Below are 24,708 nucleotides of genomic sequence, written 5' to 3' on the forward strand. Positions count from 1 at the left end.
AAATACCCTATCACTATATGAGTCTCATTTTGGTTATACTATTTACCTTAGTACCCAAAATACCCCTGCCATTTGTTTCCCACAGTCTCTCTGTATTCTCTCGGCCTCTCTCTATTCTTTCTCTCACTTTCTTAGTCCGAAGGATAAAAGCCCTCAAACCCAATTTAATCCGTTAGAACCCAAACAAATTGGAGAAGCATTGTCTTCCACGACCACGACCACGACCACGACCACGACCACGACCACGACCAAGCATCTGTGGCTCGGATATTGTCGGAGTTAACAATCAGAGAAGGCAAAGAAGAAGAGCGTTGAGCAAACAAACCAAGCTTTGAGGAAACAACCCCAAAGAAAGCGAAGGTGAGGGATTTCCTTTTTAATATGTAATATGTGTGTGCCTAGTTTTTTTTTGTTGATTTTTGTTCATAGGATAGATCGGGGCTGGGGAATGAAGAAATTTGGGTTTTTTTTTTGAGAATTTTTATGTACCTCGATAGAAATCGACATGAATCGATAGTATATGTTAGGTTCTGGATTTGATTGTGCCTCGATAGTCTTTGATGGGACTCGATGATATTTTAAGCATATAACTGATTTTAGCATCTACCTCGATATGCCTCAATAGGACTCGATAAAACTCGATGATATTAGACTTATGGATGATTTTAGCATCTGCCTCGATAGGACTCAATATGACTCGATGATATTGGGCATATGGCTGATTTAGCATCTACTTCGATAGGACTCGATGATATTAGGCATAGGACTTATTTTTTAGCACCTGTTTCGATAGGATTCGATGATATTAGACTTATGGCTCATGAAGCACCTGCCTCGATAGGACTCGATAGTTACCAAATTGTTTAACATTATTTTTACATTTTTTTAAACATTTTTTGTGTTTTTTTAGATGCCTGAATTGATTGTGTCATTGGAGAATCACTTTCCTGGTCGTGTCACCTATAGGGGTAGTGCTTACTTAGAAACCCTTATATAGCAATTTAAGAGGCACGGGCTAATTGAACGGGCATAGGCATGCCCGTTGGGACAGTTCTTCAAGGCTAAGTCTTAAAGTTTTTCTGGGGTTCTACTGCATCACCTTATGTTGCGAAAGGTGGAAAGCAAGAAGGCTGAAGAAGGCCACTTCTACTTGGGCAACATTCTTTGCAAATTTGGGATTGTAGAGTTTTCCCTAGTCACTGGGTTGAATTTTGGGAACACCCCGTCCCCAGACGAGTTGAGAGAGCATCTTTCAAGTGATCAGATCATCCATGAATACTTTAATGGTGATTCGAAGGTTAGTTTCAGCCAGTTGGAAGATGATTTGAAGGCCTCAACAAACCCAAAAGATGCATTTAAGCTGGGTTTGTGCTATTTGATAGAGGGGGTACTGAATGCCCCAGAGAAGACAACGATGATATGGGGTGATTCCCTGAAGATGGTTGAGGATCCTGACTACTTTTTTAAGTATCCGTGGGGGAAGCTGTCCTTCAAGAAGGTTATTAGAGGAGTTCACAAGGACATGCAGAAGCAATTGAAGCATTACAAGGCGAAGAAGAAAGAGGGTTCGAGCAAAAAACAGAAGGAGTCGAAGTATAGTTTCAATAGCTATGCACCTGCACTTCTTTACAAGGATTTTGAGGCCATGCTAGCTCTCGGGAGTAAGTTCAGTGAGAACAGTGGGAACCAGATTCCGAGGATGATTAGTTGGGCTACGAAGACCGATATCACTATTTCGACAGCTCAGTTGGTTCCTATATTCGCCAACCGTCGAGTAAGTTCCATTTTATCTTGTTAAATGTCACAACTTAATTGATTAACGATTTATTTTAATTTAAGTTTTTCTGACACATGTTATTCAACCATGCAGTTAGTGGTATTTTCCATGCTGAAGCCACGTCCCGGTGAAGTAGTCTACTACAATAGCCTCCCAGACGTTGATTCTAGGTTATTCCCTGAGTTGGAATCAACTGTGGGGGAGACTGGGACTACAACGGAGGAAGTATTGCCTGAGAATGAGGCAAAGAAGCTGGCAGAGGTTGCAAAGGAAGCCTCCATTTTTTACGAGGATGTCTCGAGGGTTGAGGAGGGCACTTCACATGCCTGTGCACCTTCCTCTAGTCAGGTTACCCAGCTTGATTATGAGCAATTGATGTAGAGGCTGAAGAGGGTTGAGGAGGGCCAGGCAACCTTACTTCACAATCAGACTACGATCATGGCTTAGTTGGCGCAACTGCTTTCAGTGGTCTCAGTTCGAACCAAATATGCATCGATAGGCCTCGATAGGACTCGATTGACCTCGATAGAGTCATAATAATAAATGCATATATTTAGATCAAAACCAACAAAGTATTAGAAGAAGTACTGAATATAATAAATGAAGCAAAATCAATTGAATAATTACATAACACAAATTTTTAAAGCCCAGCTTTACATGACTTCCTATTGTGCCCACTACCACCACATCTGCTACACTTACGTGGCTTGACGATCTTTTCCCCGTGTGAAAGCGGTTTGTCTTTTGCCTACCCACTTTCTGCTTCATGGGCCTTCCTACAGGGGTTTTCTCAACGGGGACGCCGACAACCGTATCTCTGAAGTGATAAGGGATTACCCATTCATCCTCGTTCCCAACAGGGTAAATAGTTTCTTTATAAGTGTCCCTCAATGTCTCGATTCTATAGTAAGGGGAACACGATGAGTAAATGTTTATGCTTTTTTTTTTTTTTTTTCTGGCTGCAGCAAAAGCATGTACACATAGTATCCCAATGGTTTGGAACATGCAACAAGAGCATGATTTTGTGGCCAAGTTCACCTCACCATCACCATTACCATCGACCACAAGAAATTCATGATGACCAAGGACTTGGACATCCAGGAAAATTGCTTTATCACCTATTTTCTTCAAATCCTTTTCCATCTCAGGTGATAACACAGTTGTTGCTTTTGCATCTCTTTCACGTCTATCTACAAACCAAGACTGGAGAGTGAATCTTATGAATTCAAGAAAAGTGGTGATTGGAAAGCTCCTTGCCTCCTTGGTTTTATTGTTAAAGCTTTCTGCGTAGTTACTTGTCATGATATTGTATCGGTTACCAGGAAAATAAGCGCTACTCCACCTTTCAAAACCAATTCCCTCAAGATAATGAGCAATGAGAGGATCAATTACCTTAATCTTGTCAAAGAACTTGTGAAATTCCATTCTTCGAAACACGTATGCTACACACCCCATGATGTCTTGACAGTGGTCAGTTTTGAATTTTTCCACCACATTCATACAAATGTGATGGTAACATGCACTGTGATAGGCATCTGGGAACACAAGCTCCAAAGCACGATTAATGCTTTTATGTCTGTGCGATACAAAAGCTAGGTTCTCAACGTCCCCTATGACTTCCTTCAATTTTCTCATGAAATAAGTCCAAGAGTTATGGTTCTCACTGTCCACCAATGCAAACTCAATTAGAAACAACTGGTTGTTTGCATCCAACGCAACATCACAAAGCATGTGGCCACCATACTTATTCTTCAAGAATGTGCCTTCCACAAAAATTACAGGACGACAGAACTTGTAACCACGCCTAGAAACACCGAGGGAAAATAAGCAATATAAGAAACAACCATCTTCTGCTACAAAATCAGTAATTGTACCTGGGTTCTTAGCTCCAACTGACACAGGTATCCAGGTAACTTGGAGTATGATTCCTCAGGTGTCCCTCTGACATACATAAGAGCATTTTCTCTGCATCTCCACACCTTCTCATAGCTCATTTCGACCCCAAAATGGTGCTTCATGTCCTCCCTTATGTTGTTTTCCATGTACCGAGTACCATCGGTAGCAAATTTCCACTTGATTAGGTGCCCAACAACCCACGGTGATGCTTGACGGTGGTCCTTATCTCGAATTTCTTGTGAGCAAGTGTGTACTTCGTTGTATAGAGTAATCTCGAACATTTCAGATCGTATTTTTTTTTCTTACCCCTCAATCTCCAACCACAATCAGGATCCTTACAGGTAATGTACCACACATCAATCCCATATTTCTTCACCATAAACTCAAAATTATTCTTCATTGCAAATATGGATGCTTTGATTTTCAATTCAATCTTGTTCTGAAAGAACTTGCCAAGGTGCAATTCTCCTGAAGCTTTGCTGGTTGAGGAATGATGTTGATGTGAGGCCTCTATATCCTCTTTAGTGAACATGGGAGCACTCCATGTTCTATGATCTTCACCTAAGTCCAATGGAGAACTCCATCTAAAACTATCATCGGTTCTACTTGGACCTGGACGACTACTGCTGGTCCCAGGTGTTTGCCAATCTTCTATTCTGTGCTCCTCAGCTACCATACCATCTGAACTCTGTGTTGGAAAATCAGCCCTAATATCTGGCCCATCAAGATCTGTTGCATCAACAACAGGATCGTAGCCATAGGGATCGTACTTCGATGTTCATGCAAATATGGCGGATCTCTAACCGGGATATCATCATGGACTATGACGTCTAGATTTGTCTCGGGTACAAATGTTCCAACCTCACTTTGAGTTCCTTTGAAACCATGAAATGGGGGAGAAATGTTCTCTTCAAATCGAACTTTTTTATTAACGCTGGGAGAGGCTGATGCATTTCTCATACCTCATTCTTAACCAATGTCACACATAGAGGAATCAACTTCTCTATAGATTTCGATGCCAACCCAATGAATGCACGCACGTGCCTATCATTTTTTATAACGGTAGGTTTGACAGATTGTGATAGGCATGTGTACGGGACCTCAATTTTCAAGTCATGCACACATTTATCCACTTCAAGCTCATTGTATAGAATGTCAAGCAGTTGCTCATACGTCACACCCTTCCCCAAAGGCAGAACTTGATTTTCAGCATCCTTGAAAATCCAATCCTTATTTTCCAATTCTCAAACACCATTGAATGCAACAAATATGGAAACAGACGAATCTGTATCAAAAAAACAAAATAATAGGTCAAAAATTAAAACTATAACATCAAACAGCAAAAAATCGATTCATATCGAGGTCAACCTATCGAGGTCAACCCATCGAGGCCCATCGAGTCCCATCGAGGCATACACTACATAAATTAAGTTCTATGCCTCTATCGAGGTCCATCGAGGGCCATCGAGTCTCATCGAGGTACCCATTGTCCCTAAAATTCTGAGGATTTTATCGAGGTCCATCGATGACCATCAAGTCTCATCGAGGAAGCCATTAACCCCCCTAATGTGAGGGTTTTATCGAGGTCCATCGAGGACCATCGAGTCTTATCGAGGTAGTCATTTTCCATAATGTGTGAGGGTTTTATCGAGGTCCATCGAGGACCATTGAGTCTCATCGAGGCATATCGAGGTAGACAAATAATATAAACATATGAGGGTTTATCGAGGTCCATCGAGGACCATCGAGGCAGACAAAAAACCGAGAAAAAAAACCAAGAAAGGAACGGAAATCCATTCCGACAGTGAAAAATTACAATAAAGCATGAGGCATACATAGATCTGATCGAAATAGCAAAAGCAATGTTGATAAACAAGTTTCCTCACCACATATAATAAATATATACTTACTGTTGATGCAGTTTTTCGCCAACAGTGAATTATACGAATAACTAGGATGTATTAGTGCTTAATGGTAAACCGTAATAAGAAAATGATAATACTCAAGGATGCTGGCAATCAATTATCAAGAAAAGAAAAATGATCACCCCTTTTTACGTGGTTTGGAGGTTAAATCCCCCTAGTCCATGAGTTAATATTATTACTGTCTCTCTCTCTTGCTATTTTTACTGAGTATTTGCCTTACAAGAAGAATCCAACCCTTTGCACTACCCAGAGTCTTGGTATTTATAGGAGAATGATCTTTGAGTAGGCATTGGGGTCATCCCGTGATTTCTTTATCCTTCACGTCATCTCTGTGACACTGATGATTAATATCTAAACCTTACATTGAAGTGTGGTCTAATCAGTAGGTACAAATAGATAATGGGCCGCATGGCCTAAATCAGGTGTGGGATGTCTGATCACGCACGTTTATATTGCGTATCCGGGAATTCGGGAATAAAACAGACACGTGATGTCCGTTATATGCACGTTTATATTGCGTGGTTAACTTTATAAAGATCCTGGGGTATGTCAGGCCTCTGATTTACCACGAGCTTAATGTAGTGCTAGCTCGTGCCTTTTGATGTCATGTTTACACAATGGTTCCAAGTGATGAGCAGCTAAACGATCCACCAGCTCGAGCTATTCGTCCAGGGTATTGTTCCAGGTTTCCCTGAATGAATGGTGAACACGTGGCGTACTGCTTATGGCTTTTTATTAGTTCGCTTCTCCCGAGCTGCCTTGATAACTCTGTATTTTAGAGTTATTAATTGAGCTTTTGAACTTAAAAATTTAAGTGAAATAGAGTGTTTGTGTTATTATTGTGTGGTTTTAGTCATTTTGTCTTTTAATTTTGTTTATGTATTATGTTTTAATTAATGATAACTCTTGTGGAAAATAATGAGATTATATTCTAAAAATGTGGTATCTATTTTGAAGGCAAAAAGAAAGGGTGCTTGAAAAGCTTAGTGAAACATGTGCAAGGAAATCATCTTGGAGCTGAAATTCTGGCATTTTGTTGTAGCATCAGTCAACTTTGCTGCAGCAAAGTGTGTACAGCCAGCAACATAAAGTTTGCACACTTGGCAAGTGATTAAATGAGGGGGAGAGACTTGAATAGTGTGAGGATGAGGTGGAAATGAGCTGAAAATTTCTGAAAAGAAGAGTGGTCCCCACGTGTAGAAGAAAAAGAAAGGGTTTATACCCAATTTTGGAGCCCTAGAGAGTAAATTTTTATCTTCTTCAACCTTGGAGCAGCCACCATTTTGGAGAGAGAGCTGCCATTGTAGAGAGAAAAACACTCAGAGAAATGAAGAAAAAGAAAAAGAAAAAAATATTTTATTTGAGTGTTAGTTTTAGGTTTGGTACTTTTCTCTAGTAATTTTATTTAGAGATTTGGCAAAAATCAAGAGGAAGAAGAAGAGGATTTTGGGGGAAAAGCTTGGAGTCTTGTGACAAACTCCATATGGGTTTTTCTTTTTATCTTTCTCTAATTTAGAATTTTGTATTTTTGCACATCTATTTATGAGTTAATTTCTATTTTGCTAGTATTATTTTCTTGACTTGAAATTGTGATTTGGTACTTTGTTGCATGAATGTTTTGGTGGATGAGTTTTGTTCATTCAAGTGTGTATATTGCCTAATGCTTACTTTTGTTTGATCACCAATTGTGGGTTGATGAATTAATATTAATTCTGGAAAGGTTAATGTTAATGGACACAAACTTGAATGATGCAAGTTCTTAATTTCTTAGATTTGGATTTGTGATTGTATAGGGATATATTATCACCTTGCATGACTTAGAGGAATTGTACTTATATTGGTGTTCTTGAAATTAATTGGGCATAGGAATATGTTAATTAATTAAAGAACCAAACCATAAACACTTTGGAAAAAGGATTATGAAATTTAAATTCCTAGTCAACTTTGCCCAGTTGCTATAGCATTCCTCTGCAACATTGTTACCATAATTGCATTTTTAGGACAATTTAATAATTCTAGCTTGTTTCTTCTCTTAGTTTTTGTTTGTTAATTTTATTTGCTTTTCATTGATTTAGTTTTATCTTATTGTTTTACTTTTATTTGAAACCAATTTGTGAGTAATTAATTTCCAACTTTCAATCCCTGTGGAAACGATACTTGACTTATCACTTTATTACTTGTTTGACGACTGTGTATACTTGCACACACTATTAATTTCGCAACAAGTTTTTGGCGCCGTTGCCGGGGATTGAATTTAGTGAAATTTTTGTTTGTTAAAATCAATTGCTTGTCAATTTGGTTTCTTATTTTTCATTTGTTTATTTTTATTTTTCCTAGTTCCCATTTACGCCTGTTTGTTTAGTTCTTTTGCGAGGTACTTGAGATGTCTCATAGGGAAGTACTCATTAACTTTGTTCAACATGACTTCGAGCCTTTACATTGAGCATGGCAGAGATACAAAAATTTGTTCACGAGGTTCCCTTACCATAGTCTCTCTAGAGAGTGTTTACTTGAAGTCTTTCTCAATGGGTTGCATGCCACCACAAGAGAATGGGTAGAAAGAGGAGATGGTACCACCAATTTCTACCAATTATCCATTGATGAAGCCTATTGGATGTTGGAAGATATGGTGGAATATGATGAGTGGTATTGTTTGCTTTCTCCAATAACCAACCAAGTTTTGGAGAACAATTTTAGCCATATGGAGCCTACTTTTGAAGATTGCACTCAAGAACCATGGGAGGAAACATTGGAGGATTTTCAAGATTTTATCATAGAAGAGGAACCTCACCAAGTTGATCAATCAAGTTCGTTTGAGGCATTGGTGATGGAGTTTATGGCTAAAAATGATGCCTTGATTCAAAGCCAAGATGCATCCTTGAAGAAGTTGGAGAATCAAATTGGGTTATTGGCCAAAGAGTTGCTTAGTGATATGGAAAATGCAAGGGGAAAAGAGAAAAGTGAGGAGGTCATTTTGAGAAGTGGTGAAGAGTTAGAGAAGTTTGGGGAAAATTTGGAGCGGCACAAGGAGCCCACTTCAATCCAAAGTAGCGAAGAAAAAGGAGAGAAAATAGTGAAGTCAAGCTTGTCTAGTTCTATCTCTCCCCAAGATGCTGAGAAAATGTTTGAGCAAAACAGTGCTGAAAAGTTAGATGTCCACCCACCACCACCCCTTATGCAACACTTTCAAGAGCAACAAGTCCTTGATTCTCAACTTTGGAAGCCACTAGTCATGGAAGCATACACATATGAAGATCCTTTTTGGCCACCAACTCCTCCGCCATCAATAGCATCGTATCTTGTTATCCACCACACCACTCAATCATCGAAAGCAAGTCGAGTTGAGCACATGAGTCTGTCAATTTCACATCTCGCTAAGCTTGAGGGCATTCATAATGAAGAACCATATGTGAGGGCATATGCCACTCTCTATGGGCGAAAACCGCTCTTTGATGAGAACTTTTCCATAAAGTCAAGCCGACGACTTTAAATCAAACACTTCTTGGAAAATGGAATAAAAAAGGGGCTGCGAAGTTTGGGTGATGTTGTAGCAATTTTTGAGGAGAAATAGAAGTTATATTCTGGGGCATTTTTGTTGTAGCAAAGTTCGTATAATGTTACAACATCAATTTTGAGCTTGCTCTCTGACTTGGTTTTGTTGCAGCAAAGTTCTATGATGTTACAACATCAATTCTGGGCTTGCTCTCTGACTTGCTGTTGCTGCAGCAAAGTTCTATGATGTTACAACATTAATTCTGGGCTTGCTCTCTGACTTGCTGTTGCTGCAGCAAAATTCTATGATGTTACAACAAAGTTATTAAAACACAAGAAAAGTAAAATTTGGGCCAAAATCTCTTGCCCAAAGCCCTAGTCTATGTTTGAAACCCTAATTTCATCATCTTCCCCTTCCCCTTCTCTCTGTAATCAACCCAGCCGCCTCCCACCCACCACCCTCGCCACCAAGAACCACACCACCACCACCTGAACCCCGCGCCTCCCATAGCCACGCCTCATCTCCCAAACCCACAATCTCCCAGCCACCTCCACCACGACAACCACGTCCAGAGAACCCCGACCCCACCTAGCTGAGATTCCCTCAACCTGAAGCGGCCAGTCCCGAGCCCCAACCCAGCACTCTCGACACCCCCAGGCCTTGTCTCCGTCCATTGCCGTGAGCCCAGCTCCATTTCTCGGCCAGAAATCGCGAACCCACGCCACCTCTGCATCTCCGTCCCTTCCATCTCCGCCTACCAACCGCGAGAACCCCACCCCCCAAGACCCCACCCCACGCGTTCTTCATCGACCCAAACCAATCCAGCCATGGGATTTCACGACCCCACCCCATCTGTGTGAATCCTAGATCCAAGACATCTTGGTGTGATGTGGTCATTGTTCTACTTTGGTTGCCCATGGTGTTCGAAAATTTGCAGGAAATGGCAGCCAAGGCACCAAAAGCTCACGAACTCCTCTACTCCATTGCTCCACAATGAACCATCGCTTCTAAAATCGACCCTATCTCTTTGGATGATAATCCCAAAGGATAGGCCAGGGGAGTTTTCTCATCACAACACATTTTCATTTAATTCCTATGTTGTTCTTGCTATTTCTTTTGTTCTGTGGTTGTAGCTTTGTTGATTTAGTGTCTTGTTAATATCATTGTCTTGTTTTAGGTTGTGCCTATTGTTGTTTTAGTTGTGTTGTTGTTGTTGTTGTTGTTTTGAGGTTGTTCTTGCTTTAGTTGGTGCTCAACTTGGGGTTCGATGATGACCAATCTAAAAAAAAATAAACAACAATCACAATTGCATTCATGTCACATTCCATCCCCTTGCCTCTTGTTTTGTGTTCTAAGCTAATAGTACTCAACTTTTAATGGAGTTTTAAAAATCTTGATGATAGTGTGGATCCCAATTTTGTGTGCATAGCTTGACCAATAATTTCTTGAACCCATAAAGTTAGCTAGATTTTTGGGAGAGCTTAAGTTTCTAGAATTGCTTAGTGGTTCCCTTGAGGAGAAATCCTAGTCAACACTAAACTGAGGAGATGATTTAGGCCATCTTTGGACCGTTTGTGCTTTTCAAGTCAACCATGATATATATTTTGTATCCCTAGTCACCCCATTGAGCTTATTAGACTCCCTTTCTTTCTTTACCACATGCTAGCCTAGCTATATATATATTCATTCACCATACCCTGTGAGCACCTTGATTTTTCTTGGATATATGTTGAGTGTTGCATCATGAGGGGAGGGTGAGAGGAGTGTGCCTTTGTGAATGGTATTTTGGTGAGTGCTATATTGTTTTCCTTTCTTGTTTTCAACATTGGGGACAATGTTGATTCTTAAGTTTGGGGGGAGTGTGGATCTCGTTTTAAGTTTAGGGGGAGTGGATCTCATGATGTGTCCTTGCCATTATTTTATTTACATTTATATATATATATAAGTGTATTTGTAAAGAAAAGAGTGCACCCCAAGAATTGAAAAAAAAAATCAAAGAGTTGCAAATTATATTCATATAGTTAAAGGCAAGTTTGAGGGTGTAGCATCTTAAAAAAAAAATAGCATTATGTCTTATTTCCTTTCTTTCTTTGTTTGTTTCTGTCTATGTTAACAATAAAGAATAATGGCAAGAGTGACTTTGATTTTTGGGGGGTAATTTTTTGGGGAAGTGATTGTGAGCTCTTACTTGGTCTTAGGAAAATTAAGGCGCTTTTAAAGTGAATTGAGCCTAAAATGACTTATTTTAACCACCTGCACCTAAGCCTTACACTACAAGCTTGTTAAAGACCTTTTGATCCTTGGTTAGTGTTTGTCTACATTAGTGGAGAGGGAATCATTAAGTCAACTTATGGAGACAATAATTAGGCTTTAGGATCAAGATCTAATTTACTTTAGGGAGAATTGAGAATGTTTGGGAAGAGCTATGTATACACTTTAGGGATAAACACTTGATTCTTGGTTTGATAACATCATTAATATTTGAGGAATTTGGTTGAAAACACTTACAAGAGGAATTATATTATCATTTCATCATCATCATCTTCGATAAAAGTTTGAGAGCATTTTCCTTGTTAGGCCAAATACTAAGTAAGCATCTCCTCTTTGTAGTAGTGTCTTTTCTTTTGTTTCTTTATTATGTTGTCTTGTAGTTACTTGATTTTTCTTGTATTTCTTCTTTTAGAGTCATCACTCGGGACGAGCAATGGTTTAAGTTTGGGGGTGTGATAACTCTATATTTTAGAGTTATTAATTGAGCTTTTGAACTTAAAAATTTAAGTGAAATAGAGTGTTTGTGTTATTATTATGTGGTTTTAGTCATTTTGTCTTTTAATTTTGTTTATGTATTCTGTTTTAATTAATGATAACTCTTGTGGAAAATAATGGGATTATATTCTAAAAATGTGGTATCTATTTTGAAGGCAAAAAGAAAGGGTGTTTGGAAAGCTTAGTGAAACATGTGCAAGGAAATCATCTTGGAGCTGAAATTTTGGCATTTTGTTGTAGCATCAGTCAACTTTGCTACAGCAAAGTAGCAAAGTGTGTACAGCCAGCAACATAAAGTTTGCACACTTGGCAAGTGATTAAATGAGGGGGAGAGACTTGAATAGTGTGAGGATGAGGTGGAAATGAGCTGAAAATTTCTGAAAAGAAGAGTGGTCCCCACGTGTAGAAGAAAAAGAAAGGGTTTATACCCAATTTTGGAGCCCTAGAGAGTAAATTTTTATCTTCTTCAACCTTGGAGCAGCCACCATTTTGGAGAGAGAGCTGCCATTGTAGATAGAAAAACACTCAGAGAAATGAAAAAAAAGAAAAAGAAAAACATATTTTATTTGAGTGTTAGTTTTAGGTTTGGTACTTTTCTCTAGTAATTTTATTTAGAGATTTGGCAAAAATCAAGAGGAAGAAGAAGAGGATTTTGGGGGAAAAACTTGGAGTCTTGTGACAAACTCCATATGGATTTTTCTTTTTATCTTTCTCTAATTTAGAATTTTGTATTTTTGCACATCTATATATGAGTTAATTTCTATTTTGCTAGTATTATTTTCTTGACTTGAAATTGTGATTTGGTACTTTGTTGCATGAATGATTTGGTGGATGAGTTTTGTTCATTCAAGTGTGTATATTGCCTAATGCTTACTTTTGTTTGATCACCAATTGTGGGTTGATGAATTAATATTAATTCTGGAAAGGTTAATGTTAATGGACACAAACTTGAATGATGCAAGTTCTTAATTTCTTAGATTTGGATTTGTGATTGTATAGGGATATATTATCACCTTGCATGACTTAGAGGAATTGTACTTATATTAGTGTTCTTGAAATTAATTGGGCATAGGAATATGTTAATTAATTAAAGAACCAAACCATAAACACTTTGGAAAAAGGATTATGAAATTTAAATTCCTAGACAACTTTGCCCAATTGCTATAGCATTCCTCTGCAACATTGTTACCATAATTGCATTTTTAGGACAATTTAATAATTCTAGCTTGTTTCTTCTCTTAGTTTTTGTTTGTTAATTTTATTTGCTTTTCATTGATTTAGTTTTATCTTATTGTTTTACTTTTATTTGAAACCAATTTGTGAGTAATTAATTTTGTGAATTAATTTCCAATTTTCAATCCCTGTGGAAACGATACTTGACTTATCACTTTATTACTTGTTTGATGACTGTGTATACTTGCACACACTATTAATTTCACAACATGCCTCAACAAGGTACGTGCTGATTCTTAGGGCGTACACTTACCCATACGATTTTTATCCGAAATCCAAAATGAAGTTCTTTCCTTGAAATGATTCACAACTTGCCCCTGAAATCCAAGCTCGAAAATTTGTATGGATTAAGCTGCCTTATTTTTTTTTTTTGTGTACAAGAGCTTGAGAGATAGAGAGGGAAAGCGTGAGGCATAGATAGGGAGAAGACAATGGGAGAAAAATAGTGGGAAATTTATGATAGGGGCATTTTTGGGAATCCAAAGAATACTAGAATAAAAATATGATGTTTTTTTTTAACTTTGTATCATTTTGTTATACAGTACCACTTAATGCATTAAAAGTCAAATTTTCCAAAAGTAATTGAAAAATAATTTAACTTTATTTCCTTCCTCCCTACTAAACAACTATGATGGAAACTCACTTTCTTTTCCATCCTAAAATTTTTCTTTCCCTCTTATTCTTTCCTTCCATCCTAATTTCTTTCATTCCTACCAAACATAGTGTATAAAGCTATTTTAGTAATATTTCAAGTAACTTTTTTAAAATAGTTTCTTTTGGATATTGTTTGGTAACTTTTAAATAGAACATAAGAAGACCATTTTTTGTAACTCACTAAGTTTGTTGGTTGCTTTAAATTTGTGGCATACCAAAAAATTTAGTCATATATCACAAGGTAACCAATTGGTATCTTAAATGATTTTAAAAGCAACAAAAATGAAGCTTTTAAAAGTAACTATGCAGTGTACTAAATAATCTCATTTTTTTAATAAGCTATATATGATAACTTGGAATTATAGGAGTAACTTTTCATACTATATGATAACTAATTAGTTTCTAAAATAGACTTGAAGGTAACGTAAAAATGTCTTAAATAATATGACATGTAAATTACATGAGTGACTAAAAAAGTCTATTAAAAATTACTGTGTAGTATACTAAATTAATTTTTATTAATAAACTATATGGTAACTTATTATACTATATGTCAATTGATTTGTTTATGAAATAAGCTTAAAGGTTACCAAAATGTATCTTAAATAATAAGATACCATAATATAATCTAAAAATAACTAATTGGTATATTAAGATGGTTACAAATGGGTTTTGGAGGTAACCGAAAGGTATTGAAATAATATGATCTAAAAATAAAGCTTTCGATAATTAAAAATGACTAATTAGTATCGTATCGGTATCGTAAACAACCAAAATGTAACTTTTTACAACCCAGAAAAAAAAAAAAATTTTGGAAAGCAAGATTTCCCAATTTTTTTCAAAATCTGGTATGCTATACTGATGTGGCACTGATATTTGTTTAAATAATTTGGTTGAAGTTATTTTTGTAAATAATTTGGATTCTAGGTATATAAATGTAAAATTCTGTAAATTGTGTCCAAGGAGACTATCTATTTATTAGAAAAGAGTAATGATACATGCACACACAAACACTACACACACTTACGTGGCAAATCACTTTAACTTAGTGGGACTATTTTAAATATATATGATTAGTTGAAATGATTTGACACATTAGTATATATAGTATTTGTGTATGCATGTATCATTACTCGTTAGGAAAGAGTAGTCCACGTATATATTTTCAATAATAACATTATAGCGTTAGGAAAGACTACGTCCACGTATATATTTTCAATAATAACATTACAGCAGATGTGGTTGTTCAACAATGTTATAGAGAAAATTACATTTTATATGAGATTTTTATTAGAGTGTGCAAAAGTATGGCTTTTAAAAAAAAAGTTAATCTATGGCTTTTTTTAAGAATTTTTACTTTTATGAGTTTATTTTCTCATATTTTTGTATAAAAGTTGGTTTATGCCATACTTTTATTCTTAATCAAGTTTTATTAATTTGGAAGGGTATGTATGTAATTTGATTATTATTTTCTTAGCTTATTTTTTTTATATTGTTTTTATATTACTAATTTTATATTAAGTTTTTCTTTGGTTGTTTTGAATTTTTTTTTGTAATATGAATTATTTTTTATTTATTATAAACATATATTTTTTTAGATTGTACGTTTTTTTTTCAAATCCTGGGTAAGGTAACCAGTTACTTGATTGATCTTTGACAGTTATGTAAAAAAAAAATCTGGAGCTGGGTTAAATAACATGCACCAGAAGGGGTAACCAATTATCCTGAGATGAGTAACTTTCTGCCATAAGAGGAGTAACCAATTACCTAAGAGGAGTGACGAGTTACTCATATTAAATATGAAAAGAAACATCAAATTTGTAGGAAAAAGTGGAAGAACACTTCATTAAAAAATGAAGAAGAAGTAACTATGATTTTAGTAACATAGGTAACCAGTTACCATAAAGAAACTATAAATATACACACATCAGAACGTGAAGGTAACTAGTTACCCTTAGAAATATACACACAAAGAACGTTAAGGTAACTAGTTACTCATTCACATTTTCATATTTTTATTAGTTTTCTTTCCAAATTTTGGTATTCCTATAAGTGTTACAGTAAAAAGAAAATGCTGAAAAAATTTATTTGAATTTTTTTTTACATATAGTGGAAAAAACTATAAAAAAAATTACAATAATAAATGATAATAAATAAAAAAAAGTAAAATAATTATGTAATGCTAAAATATATGTGTGAAAAAAATGAAAAAAAGTGAAAATGGAATGGTAAAAGAATAAGTAAAAAATGAAAATAAAACAAAAGAAATGATGAATGAAAAAAAAAGATGAAGAAATAAAAATGAAAAGAAGAAGAAGAAAAATAATGGAAAAATGAAAAGAAAAAAAAATATCTATGGAAAAATTAGTAGAAAAAAATGAAAAAATGAAAGAAGAAAAAAGACATAAAAAAAAGCTCATACGTGTGAAAAAAGAAAAAAAAATAGAAGTAAAAAATAATAAATACAAAAATGAAGAAAAAATAGAATGAAAATGTGGCGTTTCCATATTTTATTTAGTTACTAATTGTGTTTCCCATAATTTAATTTTTTCTTTAGTAAATTTTTCCTACAAATTAAGTAAAGTATAATTTCTATATTTTTGCATATTAATAGTATAAAATCCATATTTTTAAAAAATTTCCAATGTTATGTGTGTTTATACTAGTACACATATATACTTTCAACATATTATTGTAGTGTTAAGCAACTCAAATGCCTTTTATCACTATTTTATATTCTAAAACCACACAATAATAAGATAAAAAGTAGAATAAAAATATTTATAAAATGAAAATGTGTAATAAACCTCATTACAGTACAAAACAAACTGGTTTTGGCACATAATATATCCACACCATCATTATCCAAACTTCTTTATTATTATTATTATTATTATTGAAGAAAACAATCGATGCTTCCAAGCATGCAAAGCTTCAAACAAATGTGAGACCTTGCTATTTATCGAAGTTTGTCAATAGCTTTTTGAGCTTTATTCAAATCCCACTCTCCATTTCCAAATAAAGCGCATTAGTTACTGCTGACCATACTTTGGAAGTCTTAGAATGAGGGAGCCAAGGAGATCAAGATAGAGGGACAACTGTTTCAGAGCAAGATAAACCATCGGAAGGCACAATGCCCCGTACAGAGCATACGCCACATGCCTATGACTCTCGTCAATGACGAAAACTATTCCGGAAAGAAAAGAAGTGACCAAGGAAGCTATGGATATGAAGAGTGTCGAGAAACCTAAAAAAAGTTTCAAAGGGAAGTCCTTAGCGTATTGGTACCGAGAGGCGAGCATGGATAGGAAAAATACCAGCGAGGTCACCGAGGAGCAGAAAGCCACAATCGATGCGAGGCCAAACACATCGAACGCTGGTCTTCCCCAGAGAGTTGGCACTCCTTTATCAGACATAGTGCCACCAGGTATAGTCGATGCCGTCGCGAAAGCCACAGACGCCACAAGCGCCGCCACAACGGAGCACGACTCGGACACCCTGTTGAGCCATTCGTTCACGTCTTTGATGAGTTTTTCATGCGACTTGATGAAAGCCTCCTTAGGGGTCTCTCTCTCAAAGTTTACGCGTAAAAGGAAATCCTGTGGCATCGTGCTTTTGACGAACTTCATGCAAAAATTAGCCAAATATATATAAGTAGGACAATTCTTCGACCGCCGCTTCACTTTAAGCTTGCTGCTGGTAGGACTTTCAGTGTTCTCGACTTTTGAATAGTTTTCAGTGCGATTTTTTTTATGACCGAGTATATTGAAGCTATTTCGAGTATCGGTGCAATTTTAAGAAAACTCTGAATAGTTTATAGTACTGAAAATTAAGTTCAAACATATTTTTGTACTCGTGATTAATTTTTTTTATATACGTGGAAAGTAACATGTTTGAACTTAGTTTCGGTACTGTAAATTATTTGGAATTTTTTGAAAATTTGCAGATGTTCTAAACAACTACAATATATACAATCATTAAAAATAATCGCGCTAAAAAATATTTACAAGTCGAAAACAATGAAGAACCCTATCTTAGACTTAAGGTGAAATTCCTATAAATTTTTTTTATCATATATATGGACTTAATAACATATATCAAATGCAATAATAATAATAATCAAACTTGAAAAAGAGAAACTTTAATGAATGCATACCTTGTACCATTTTAATTCTTGATGCATTTGAACCAAACTACGAGGAATAAGCCAAGACCAATTGTCCTGACACTTAGCGGCCATGTGAAGTGCGCTGTTCCCCTTTTTATCAAGTTTATGCAAAATGGCTGTGTTTTTAGCGTACTTGTTCAACAAAAATATATAAAGTTGGGGATGTCGATTCTCAATGGCCAACAACACCACATTCTTTCCATCTTGGTCGGAGTCTTCGATTGCCATTGGAAATTCATCTAGGATTTTCTCTACCATCTCACACACTCCCTTCCTTGCCGCAATCAATATTGGTGTATCCATAACTGGTGGTACTCTTTCTATACCCATTTGTTCTTCAGAAGGGAGATTATATAAATATATGTCTTCTTCGAGACCAGGATTCTCTCCACCGCGAATCATATACTTGTATAAAGTACTTCGGTTTACCATTTCATCCATAACACGTTTAGCCCATCTGTGTAACTCTCTCTTTCTCTCCAATTTTTTTATCCTCCAATCTGTGTGGATATTGTGTTTGCATATATTTATATATATGTATGACAATTTTTCTATACAGGAGCTTCACTTTAAGTCTTATCGGTAGAGCTCTTTACTGTTCTCGACTTCTGAACAGTTTCTGGCGTGATTTTTTTATAACCGTGTATAATGTAGTTGTTTAGAGCACCTGCAAATTTTCAGAAAATTCCGAATAGTTTACAGTACCGAAAATAAGGATCAAATATGTTACTTTCCACGCGTATACAAAAATTAGTCACGCGTGCAACAATATATTTGAACCTAATTTTCGGTAGATTGAGAACACTAAGAGTTCCACCGATAAGACTTAAAGTGAAGCTCTGATAAAAAAATTGTCATATCTATATATAATACAAAGAAAAATATTAATATAGGTATTTCATATATTAATATAGGATTATTGTAAAAGAAACAAATTTCAGATGTACAAACCAAATCCGAATCCGAGGAAGATAACAATCAGAGCCTTCATCATTAACTTGAAGAATGAAACAAACCAAGCATAATTCGGTGGGAATAGATTCCAAGTAGACCATCCCCTCTCTGCTGTCAAATAGATTAATTCCAATGTAAGATTATATAATTGACCAACTCTACCACATAAAATAAGACAATTAATTATCAGTACTGATATGGCCCTAAATATGAGATGTAAAACGTCATTGGATTTATTAGTAAAAAATGATTGACAGATAGAGAAAGAGAAACTAAATTCAACAGATTTTTTTTGGTAATTAAATGAACACAACAAAATGAAAGTGTGAAGAAACTGTAAACAATAATAGAGAGTATTGAGAGAAAACACTCTCTTTGTTGAATGAAATATTGAAGAAGCTTAATTATCTTTTTATATAAAGGAGAACAATGAGGAGGCCAAAAGTGAAAAAAAAAAAAAAAAAAACTTTTTTACCCAACACATGGGTTCGTTCCTAATATTGTTACGACAAAAGAAATAAGAGGTTAACAACTACTATTTTTATAACAATGTAATTATATGTTTGAATAATTATACTATATTTTAAAATACGATGTGCTTGGATATTGAGTGATGACTTATGAATTCTTATTATCATATTTGACAAAACGGTTAGTAATTGCATAAAAAAATAATATTGTGTAATAAATATTATTTAAAATTAATAGTAATTAATAATTATACAGTATAATTACACTAAATTCTCATTGAGGTCATGAGAATTATGAGTGTAATTGAGATCTCTCAATTACCTTTAATTACATAATTTCTGTGTAATTACATGATTAGATAAACACGTTAACTTGAGTAATTACTCTGAATTATACAAAATTTAAATTACAAACCCTAAATTTATTGTGTTTGTGAGATGCACCATAAATATATATATATATATATATATATATATACTTACTTTCGATCTCTAAATGGTCATCCTCCCTTGCATCTTGTGTTTGGTTGTGACGATCGACATGCACAACCAACTTGGCTGTATTTTTTGCTTCCTTGTCCTCATCATCCGCAACTAACACTGACCATATAATAAAATTAGACAAAATATCTAACTCAATTTTACCTTCGAAAAGGATGTACATGTATGTCTATTTATTTATAGAAAAAAAAAATTAGTATCAAATAAGTCACTAATGTTTTTGCACCGTTCTAGATTATCATTTTATTCAATGCACTTTTACTTTTACTTAGTTTTATTTATAAAATTTATTAATTATTTTTATTAAATTGTCATATAAATTTCAAATAAATAAATAATACTATATATAAAATAATGACATAAACATATTAAATAAATAATTAAACCAAAATGTTATTTATGATTTTAAAATATATATACATATATAATATGATAACACTTTTAAACATAAATGATAATATTTTAAAAAAAATTAAGATTATGTATTATATATTATTATAATAATATTTTATAATATTTAAATTTATATTAATATAAGTATTAAATATCTAGTCTCTTGTATTAATATTATTATAATAATATTTTATAATATTTAAATTCATATTAATATAATTAGTAAAAAATTAGGATTATATATATTATTACCATAATAATATTTTATAAAATTTAAATTTATATTAATATAATTATTAAATATTTAAAATTGTATTATGTATTATTATAATAATGATATTTTATAACATTTGAATTTAAATTTATATTAATATAATTAGTAAATATCTATTTTTTATTAATTTTAAAAATACATCTCGTTAAATATTTAGAATATTCTATTAAAATTAGCAAAACAAACCGTTCAAACTAAAAATTTCTGAAATCTACATATTTTTTTATAGAATAAATATATATAATTTTATGTAATCTAACATATTTTTCGTACTCTCTCGTAAGTATTATAAATAAATATGTTAGAAAATACTTCAAAATAAATTATAAATTGAGATATGCTACAGATAAAATAAAATATTATATTATAGATAAACATATTATTAAAATAAATCTTTATATATGGAGAGAGACAAGATGTTAGATTTTTTATTTTTATTTTTTGAATGAAATGATGTTAGAATGGTTTTGAATTGCATATAATTATTAACTTATTATATGTAGAGATTCATACAAGAGTAGGCGATGCGGTGAAAACGTCCCAGCCGACTGCTGCTTCTGAATGCATCGGGCTTACTGGCTAGAACGTGAAGCGGAGTCACGCCACGCTCGTTCACACTGTCAACAAAAGCCGGCCACTGCTGGATGATCTTATATGCCATACCTAAGAAACCCAAGAATACATATTATGCAATAATCTCATATTTTTTGGAATTTTTACAGTAGAAATTCTGAAAAAAGTTTCTATCAATAGTAATTTTACATACAAGTTGTAATTTTTATTTTTTTTAGAATTGTTAAGGAGCTTCATTGGTGCACAACACTACAAGAAAGTAACATATCGCTATTGGTACAATCTAATATTGAATCCCATATATTTGAATTTAATAAATATTATAAAGTACTGCTAACCAACCATAAAATGTCAACTCATGTAGTGTTGGCACTTTAAGGTACCAAATAACAATACTTTTATTTTATATGAATAACATCTATTACAGTTATATAAAAAACCTCTCACAATTTTTTAAAAAATTCTATACAATTTAATGTGCCAAAATCATAATTCAAACTGGCGCACAACAAGTTATTTAGATCCTATAATTTTTCCATCCTAAACTATTTACAACTTTTTAAAAAATTGTAAAAGTTAATCTATAACTACAATAATAGCTCTTATAAATATAAAACAATGATATATGTATTCGAACATTATATAAAGTTACTTAATAATTAAGCCCAATTAACCATATTTATTAAAATTGAAATCCATTATTTTTAAAAGCAATTCCCGTGTGTAATATGGTTGGGTTACATATCATATCATTACTAGTAAATATATATAAATAAATAAATAAATAAATTAGACTAGTGGTTACCAAAGAATTCAAAGAAGATAGCCACATGAAGAACGTTATCCCCGTTACTTCTTCTATAATATTCTTCGCGCTCGTCTACCTGAAGATAACTGAAAACATCGTCTTTGCCATGAAGGGCTGCCAAGAAAACTGGGGTCTCACCGAACCTGTTACGAACCCCGAGAACGTCGGGCTGTGTGGGGGCAATTGCTTGGCATATTTTCAAGTTTCCAAGAGCAGCTGCTAAATGGAGAGGCGTATTTCCTTCATCGTTTCGCATATATGCGAAAACATCAGCTTGGTGTTGAAAACAATATTGGAGCAGTTGCAATGCAACATCAGTTTGGGAATCGGACACAGCTCTGTGCAAAGCAGTGTCTCCCGATCTTGTGATCTTTGCCACACAAGCGTAAGGGTTCTGCTCATAGGCCTTAATAACCTCCTCCCACCGGCCTTTCATGCTGTTTGTGAACAACAATTCTTTAATGTCATCATTTCGCCTTTCAGTATAATATTCTCCTTTTAATAACGACATCGATCTACACGCGACAACTAGCTGGCCTCTTCGGCTAACACCACCGATGCTTCTCTGGTTTATGTGGTACTACTATATTGTCTCCTAATTAACTTAAATATATATATATATATATATATGCATGGGAATTTATTCCTTTGATACTCTTTGGTTTTGCAAATTATCATTCTCGTACCACATGTTTTTAATAATGCTCATATGTACCTCATATTTTGAAAACATAGATATTTAGTATCCTAATTAATAAACTTTTGTCAATATGACTAAATTGTAAGCAGTTATATATAATTTGTAGCTCGTATGATTGAGAGTAATTTGATTAAATTGATAAATTTTATTAATTAAATTTAAATTTAGGGTACTAAGTATGTATGATTTTAAAATACAGGGTACTAAATATGTATGATTTCAAAATGTATGATATCAAATGAGCATTATTTGTAAACACAAAGTACCAAGATGATACTTTGCAAAAACACACTGTACAAAATGGTTACATACCCTATATACATTTATTTATGAATAAATATGATTTTTCCCTATTGAATTATGATAGTTTTCCCCCTAATTATTATTTTTTAAAAAATTCTCTCGAACTATAGCAATTATCACAAATGTGCTCCTTTAGTTACATTTTGTTTATTTTTTCAACGAGTTGCTAATGTGGCCATGAGCCACATGTATAGTTGCAATACAAATGTCTATTTAATTAATTTAAGCTAGCCGAAATTAGTTTTATTGACACTAAATATACAAATATTAGTTTTAAAACTGCAGATATAAATTCTCATAATTTATCATTAAACTATTATCTATATATGTATCTTCCGTCCGGACTCTTAAATTGTGCCAGATTAGTGACACATCTGTATTACATTGGCAGATTGTTTAAAAATATAAAAGAAATGCAACTGAAAGAGTATATTTGCAATGATTACAATAGTTCAAGAAGACTTTTACAGAAAAACAAAGTACATGGTATCGAGAAAAATAAAATCATATTTATCATTCATTTGTTAAAAAAATATTAATAATTTCGTACAAAACACGTGTACCTAATAATAGTAACTTGATATTCATGACTTCAAATCAAAAAAATCTCAAATACTTTCCACATTAATCAATCAGTAAGTAAAATCTAATAACTTAACTAATTCACTCATCAGCAAGTAATAGAATTTTGGATTCATTAAAAAACCTTATATATTTTTTTCATGCCTTATTTTCCGTAGCATTGCAAAAAGGCATTATATATATATACACACTTAAGTTGGTGAGTGATTTTTAATTTGCTAACTCAAGTGGTGTTAGGTATTGGGCTGTAACATTAATTTTCATTATTATATATACTATAAAAAGAAAGACGAAAAAAGTCTGTCGCTATTAATTATATTACAACCCTAGATTTTTCTAAAAAATGACATTAAATAAATATATACATATAATATAGATGCTTGGATTAGGACTTTTTTCTTTTACAATAACTCTTTATACTCTAATTAATGTCCAAGCAAGCTACTTATAAAGCCAGGGACAGAATTTTCCTGTTTTGCCAGCCATTCAGATTCTCTGCTCTAAAGAAGGAAGATTGGATCTGACTACCTGTCGTAATGTTCGTCGAGTTAAAAATAAAATTTAAATTCGTGCACAAAAGTTTCCAATTTGCTTGGTCTTTAATTTGCAGTTATATTCCGAATTGAAATTGGGTAAAGTATATAGTTATGACGTGGTCATTTAAATTAACAATCTACTATTTTTTTAAACAAAAAAATTAATATAACCCATTATTATGTGTACTTTATTTTGTCACTAGCATTATTCATTTAGCTTTTAGTATTTAAATTATTAATAACTAGCTAAATGATATGATTTGCATCTGTTTCTCCCTTATCATTTTTTTTCTTCATTACAATGCGACTTTGTACTAGTAATTTCCAATTTATATTGCATTTTGCACTTACATCCACTACAAAAAATAAAGAAGACTTTCACCAGCGTCAAAAGTGTCAGGGAACTGGCATGTTCAACAATTATTAATCACTAGCAAGAAGAAGAGGAATTATTGTTATCGTGCACACTCTTTTTTAATAAATTATCTATTTTTAACAAAATGATCGTCATCGTTATCTAACACCACTTTGATGCTCAATTTGCTTAATAAGTCATCAAGCACAAAAAAAGTATTTTCGTGTTAGAAGTGAATAAGAGATCAATGGGTGTCTTTGCCTTCAATCTAAATCTTTTATTATTGCTCATTTGTACCATCGTTATTGTCATCAAACTTTTTGAAGAATGACTTTTGTAGATGTTAA

General features: G+C 33.8%; 1 protein-coding gene across 2 annotated transcripts; it reads right to left on the reverse strand.

Annotated features, from left to right (window-relative positions):
* Window positions 1-16,524: 16,524 nt before the first annotated feature.
* On the reverse strand, window positions 16,525-22,447 carry LOC133816795 (uncharacterized). Of its 2 annotated transcripts, none has more exons than XM_062249104.1 (6): window positions 21,883-22,447; window positions 21,018-21,167; window positions 19,820-19,936; window positions 18,864-18,974; window positions 17,901-18,412; window positions 16,525-17,367 (listed from the first exon to the last, which is right to left on the reverse strand). In XM_062249104.1, the coding sequence occupies exons 1-6, from the start codon at window positions 22,394-22,396 to the stop codon at window positions 16,777-16,779; spliced, it is 1,995 nt and encodes a 664-aa protein (XP_062105088.1). In that variant the 5' UTR covers window positions 22,397-22,447; the 3' UTR covers window positions 16,525-16,776. The 2 variants fall into 2 exon arrangements, with proteins under 2 accessions (XP_062105088.1, XP_062105087.1); XM_062249103.1 differs by having other exon boundaries at window positions 16,526-17,367; window positions 18,864-18,977.
* Window positions 22,448-24,708: the final 2,261 nt, after the last annotated feature.

This window comes from Humulus lupulus, chromosome 2 (genome assembly GCF_963169125.1).
Source record: "Humulus lupulus chromosome 2, drHumLupu1.1, whole genome shotgun sequence".
Lineage (NCBI taxonomy): Eukaryota > Viridiplantae > Streptophyta > Magnoliopsida > Rosales > Cannabaceae > Humulus > Humulus lupulus.